Raw genomic sequence first — 5,729 nt, forward strand, 5'->3', positions numbered from 1 at the left:
CCAGCCGCTCCCTGGGTGCTGTCCTGGTCACAGAGGGCAGAGATTGGAGCTGCCCCTCGGGAGGAGCTGCAGACTCTGCACTGCTTTGCCCCATGCTCAGGGCTGGTGCTGAGGGTCACAGTGTTTTGTCCCCGGGCAGGAGGGGATGACAGCCTGCTCAAGGGTTGGGACACCAGGTGCAGTCCGGAGGCTCCAGTCTTCACCAGCAGGAGGTGAGTGAGCCCTGTCCACACCAACACCCTTCAGCAGTGGGGTGCCAACACCCACTGCTGTTGTGCCCCTTCCCAAGCCACTGCATTTGGAGATGAGCAGTGACAGTGGATCCTGGTTCTGCCTCCCTTGGGAAATGGATCTATTAGTGTTTTTCATCAGGACAGCTTCAGGTTGAAACCTTCTTCTCCATGTCCTTCAACACGATAAACCAAGTGCTGACTTGCACATGTGAAGAGGGTGGCAGTTTCTTTCTGAAAAGGATCCTGATTTTACACTTTTATTTTGGCAATTTTTGTGTGTGTTAAATTGGGATATATTATTATGGAATGTTTTTTAGAAAATATTTTGTAATCCACTGTTCAGTTATTCAAAGTGATTTCATATCTTATTTTAAACTACGATTAAAACAATATACACAGCTCTCCAGTGGAATTCTAAATGTAAACTTAAATTACACTGGGGACTATTGCTATGGAAATATTAATTCTGGGAGTAAAGTCTCCTGGGAATGGAGTTGTTCTGCTGGAATTCTTAGGGCCTTTGAGCAGCAGTTTATGGGGTAAATATTATTAGAAAATACTTGTGCTGAAAGATGGTGTGAGTAGAAGTTTTGTCCCTGGGAATGCTGTTGGACTGTGTAGGTGGAACTCTGCTTGGGTGGGTCACTGGACTGAAATTTTGAGCTCACCTCTCCTGGGACACCTTGATGAAATAATGTGGACTCAAAATTCAAGGAAGGAGCCCTTCTCGAATTGCTATCTCTTCCCTCTGCAGACATTCCATGGGTGTGTGCAGCATTCAGTGCAGTCCCCACCGGGAGAATCTCCTGGCCACAGGCAGGTGAGTCCCTTCCAGCTGCTCTCCCCTGGTGTGACCAGCCTCCTCTGTTACCTGAACGTGCTGCTGCCTCTTCAGAAATTCCATGTGGTGCAGAGCACGTGGTCTTCCCTACCTTTCTTCTGTGCCCTGACTGGGCTGTGCTGCTTTTCTCTTTGTGGTGTGTCCCCAGCTACGATGAGCACGTGCTGCTGTGGGACACCAGGAACATGAAGCAGCCGCTGGCTGACACCCACGTGGAAGGTGGGGTTTGGAGGCTGAAGTGGCACCCCACCTGTGATTTCGTGCTCTTGGCAGCCTGCATGCAGAGCGGCTTCAAGATCCTCGACTGCCGCGGGAGCCTGGGTGAGTGTCCAGGGAAGAGCTGCTCTGCTGCTCTCCTTTGCTGCCTCCAGGTTAATGGGGAGCTCCAGCTCTGACCCTGCTGGCAGGATTGAGATGGTGTGAATAGCCATAGACTTCTGTTCCAGTTTGAGGTAATTCTTCCAGCTTTTCCACACCTGTGCACTCTGCTGGCCTGCTCGGTTGTGCCAAGGCCCTGTCACTGTTTGTGTGCAAATCTCCCATAACTTTTCATGGGAGGAAAGCCTTTTTGTTTGGTGGGAGGGCACAACCATTCTGGGTTTGTGTTCATTGTGATGGTTCAGAGAGGTTCTCCTGACTGTCAGGTGGTGCTTTCCTGTTAGCAGGAGTTACTGACCTGCTGGGGAATTGGTTATTGCCTCAGGAAGGAAGTGCTCTGCAGCCTGGTTAATCCAGAATAACATGAATAAGCCTTTCATGTGAATCACGAGGTACTTCCATGGTGGAAAAGCTGTTTGCATTCACATTACAAATGCAGTCTGACAGAGGATAGTTGGCTTCCTGGGTTCTCCAGACCTTGGGCAGATCCACTGTTTAGGAAATGAGGATAGCATTTCTCCTGTGTGGGGAAGGAAGGAACTCGATGTCTACTTACTGTCAGAGTCAAATGCTGAAAGCTGACAGGAAGAACATCTGCAGTGTATTAATAACCAGGACCTGGCAATCCCCCAGGTGTGTTCATGGGTCGGTGAAGGTTGTGGTGTGATCAATCTTGCCTGTCTTGAGCCTTTGTAGGTACTTTGAATAATGATGCTCTTAAACCTCATGCATGTTAAACCCTCTTCTCATCTGCTGCTGACCCAGGGCAAATCAAGGCCATTGAGAGGTGGCTGAAAAACGGTCAGTACCTCATTCCTCCTGGAGTGCTTCACTCTGTGGTGAAGAAAGCAATAACCAGAGAACTCTTCCCATGGGACACAGCCAGTGCTGGAATGGCTGCTGAACACTCTGCCACAACCCACAACTTCATTTCTCAGTCATTTCATTTATCTTTTTTTTTTTTAAAGCGGAAAACACAGAGGAATGCATCATCCTGTCATCCTATGTCCTGCACAATTCCTTGGCTTATGGGGCTGACTGGTCAAGGCTGTGTCCGAGGGATTCCTTGGCTGCAACCCAGGACCTTGCTGCTGCATCCCAGCCTTCGGAGGAGCTCATGGGAACATCAGGGGACGGAGACGAGAGGCTGAATTTGCAGGTCCAGAACCTGAAGATAATTTATGAGTCTCCTACAGCTACTTTTGATGTAATTCTGGATGAGGAGAGTGAAAGCCCTGCTGTGGCACTCGCAGCAGGGGCAGGGCCAAAGTTGGCTGGGGATCCTGGACTGGTGAGGGGCTCTGGTTTAAAGGGAAGTTTAGATTTGGCTGCCCAAGGGGCAGATCCGGGGTCAGCCAGCGGCTCTGACTCAGGAGCCAAGAGACCCAATGGAATGGGCCTGGATGGAAGCAGTGACTCAGCCAGGTCTCCAGACAGCCCCAAAGAAATGAGCATTGTAGCCACTTGTTCCTTCTATGACAACATCCTCCACATCTGGAAGTGGGAGATGAGCCTGGTGACCCCTCTGGATGTTCCAAGTCCTGGATGTCCATCTGAAAGAACAGCTGAAAGTTTGCATTGACCAGTCCTGAGGGAAGAGGGAGGAAAACTCCTGAACTGAAAGTGACAGCTGAACGTAATGCCCTAACTTCTGCTGGGCTTTCCCAGTCTTACTGCTGAGCTTGGGAGTCTTTCAGGGCCAACACTGATGGAATTCCTGGTGTTTTATTTTCAGCAGAGAGGGAAGCCTTTGCTTGCCGGCCTGTGGTCATGCCCAGACAGGTTTATTTAGTTTTTCCCTTAATGTCCTAGTTCCAAGTGGAACAGCCCTCCTCTCACAGGCTGCTGCTTTGTACCTCAGATTTGAATCCTTTCAAGGCTGGTTTGCATTTCACAATGGATCTGTTAAGCACGTTCTCCTCCTTCCCTCACAAACCAGGCTCAGCTGTGCTGCTGTACAGACCCAGTAAGTGATCAGAAGGTTCCCTGAACGTCTCAGAAAAGCCCCCGAGCAGAGGCTTGGCCGTGTGATGTGTGTGTGTCCCTGGAGAAGAGCTCAGACAGGCCAGATGCAGTGCAATGTACTCACAGTGATGTCTAATAGAGAAGTTCTGGTTCAGAAGGAAGTGCAGACTGCCTGGCGTGATGGGAAGTGCTGTGGGATGCTCCTTGTGAGGATCCTCGCACATCTCCATCATTTCCCATCAGACTGACTGCAGACTCCTTCATCATTCCCAGCTGAGCACCCACCCTGGTTCAGATAAATCCTGTAGTGACCTCACCATGTTTCAGTGCCACTCAGCCACCCCCCACAGCCTCTCAGTATCCAGCTCATGTTTTCTGCTCTCCACAGAGCCACATTTAGGTCCAAAGTCAAGCTCAGTTTTTAAAAGGTGAACAGCTTTAAGATCAAAACCTCCAAAAAGTGTAAGCGGTGTTTCCTGACATCTTTTTAAGTTCAAAGTAAGTACAGAAACCAAAATCTTAACAGCATTGCCCAACTACCTCCAGGAATGGCTGCAGGATTTCTCATGGTTGCTCCATTAGCTCTCTTTTTTTCACTGTGAAATATATCAAAACACCCCTTCTGGAACATTTTCTCGATTCCTAGAAACAAAAAACCAGCTTAAACTAGATGAGTAACTTTTAGCTTGCATGGTTTGTCTTTGAGGGTCCTAAAGAGTGAGTTATCTGGAGGGAAAGAAACACCAGCAACAGGTCTCTGTGTAACAGTGCTGCAGCTAAACAAGGTCGAGCAGATGAGAACTTTGCTGCTTTGGAAAGCCCTTCTCAAGGGCGAATGTGTATTTTAGCAAACATTCTTGAGCACTGTTACATGAAGATTCATATTAGTAATGAAAACAAGAGCTTTTGCTAAAGAAAAAACATGCTATTTTTGGATGTTTCTAAAATAAAATTAATACAAGTGATTGATCTCTTTTTGGTTGTTTTGGGTTTTAAAAATCAAATGACTTGGCAGTCCTCGTGAGGACCTTCTGCCCTGGGATGGCTCAGGCTCCAAGGGCTGAAAGTTCTTCAGGAGTCAGAGCGGTCAACCCAGCTTCCTGCGAAAAGCGAGGGTGTGTCCCTGTATCTGCCGATGACTCTGCTTTAAAGGTTGTAATGCCTTTTATTGCCCTGTGAGATCGGCAGGGAACAGCCCGAGGGCAGCGAAGCTGGAGTGGTGTCACCGACTGGGACCAGCCTGGTTTAGGCTTTGGGCCAGTCCTTGCTTTGCTCAGAGAAACGAGGAGACCCAGTTTTTATCTGCCTTCAGACGGGGTGTGAGGCTGATGCCGAAGCGATTTTTTTGCCTTTTTTTCTTTTATATATTGTCTGTATTCTTTACACATATAAATATCAATTCGGCATCATGGCAAGTGATGTGGTCAAGAGCACTCTGGAATTGGCATCCAAGGGCACAGGATTTCCTTCTGGGACTTGGGGCTGCAGCACCCCCACTCCATCACAGCCCTGCCCTGCCCCGAAAATATGGGCGTTTTAACCACCACCTTCAGGACTCATCTGTCAGCCCTTATTACAGACTAAGTGCTCACAGACCATCCACTAAACATGCTTCCTTTCTCCCAAAGCGAACGTTTTCAGTCTTAATTTAATTCTTAAAGTTTAATTCTTAAGCATGGCAGTAGTTTGTATTTACAAACGTCACGGACCCGTCACCCTTAGAGCCCCCAGAGAGGGCTGTGCTCTCCAGGCACAACTGTCTCCCAGAGGAATTACCAGTCATGGATGGGAAATCAAACCGCCGATTTTGCCCAGGATTTAAATCAGGTATTACAGAAGAACAAGGTAGAAGGATTTGCTTTAATGTTCAGTGACAGAGCTCGTCCGGCGCTGGCCGGCGGTACCACTGCCCGCTCCCTACCGCACGTAGTTCTTGGGGAAGAGCTGGAAGAGCTTGCCCTCCTGCGTGGGCTCGAAGCCGTACTTCTCCAGGTTGCTGGGGTCGAATGTGCCGTCCTTCACGTCCTTCTCGATGCGCGGAGCCACCAGCTCGTCGAAGAGCTGCTTGGCCGTGACGGGCGGCTCGGAGCCCTCGTCTGCGCGGTACGACACGTAGGGCCGCAGCTTGAAGCCCGTCAGGTCGGGCACGACGAACTCGGGCACCATCTCCTTGACGAGGAGGAACTTCTTGTTGCGGGTGAGCACGCCCAGCTTCTTGGCGCCGCGGCCCTTGTTGTGGCTCCGGGGGCCGCGCTTGCTGGTGAACGGCGACACGCGGTCGGCGCCGCGCACCAGCCCGCGGACCAGCTGGG

General features: G+C 49.9%; 2 protein-coding genes across 2 annotated transcripts in view; one reads left to right on the forward strand and one right to left on the reverse strand.

Moving 5' to 3' along the window:
- Positions 1-4,386, forward strand: part of DPH7 (diphthamide biosynthesis 7) — a 10,321-nt gene extending 5,935 nt beyond the window's left edge. The window contains exons 6-9 of the mRNA XM_017740279.1: positions 140-212; positions 988-1,053; positions 1,223-1,395; positions 2,421-4,386. Coding sequence (XP_017595768.1) covers positions 140-212; positions 988-1,053; positions 1,223-1,395; positions 2,421-3,034 — 926 coding nt within the window. The 3' untranslated portion in view covers positions 3,035-4,386. The remainder of the gene's footprint in view (positions 1-139; positions 213-987; positions 1,054-1,222; positions 1,396-2,420) is intronic.
- A 674-nt stretch (positions 4,387-5,060) lies between these two features.
- Positions 5,061-5,729, reverse strand: part of MRPL41 (mitochondrial ribosomal protein L41) — a 1,433-nt gene continuing 764 nt past the window's right edge. Inside the window, exon 2 of the mRNA XM_017740280.1 lies at positions 5,061-5,724. Within this exon, the coding sequence (XP_017595769.1) occupies positions 5,335-5,724 (390 nt within the window). The 3' untranslated portion in view covers positions 5,061-5,334. The remainder of the gene's footprint in view (positions 5,725-5,729) is intronic.

The sequence above is a fragment of the Corvus brachyrhynchos genome, unplaced genomic scaffold (genome assembly GCF_000691975.1).
Source record: "Corvus brachyrhynchos isolate BGI_N302 unplaced genomic scaffold, ASM69197v1 scaffold305, whole genome shotgun sequence".
Lineage (NCBI taxonomy): Eukaryota > Metazoa > Chordata > Aves > Passeriformes > Corvidae > Corvus > Corvus brachyrhynchos.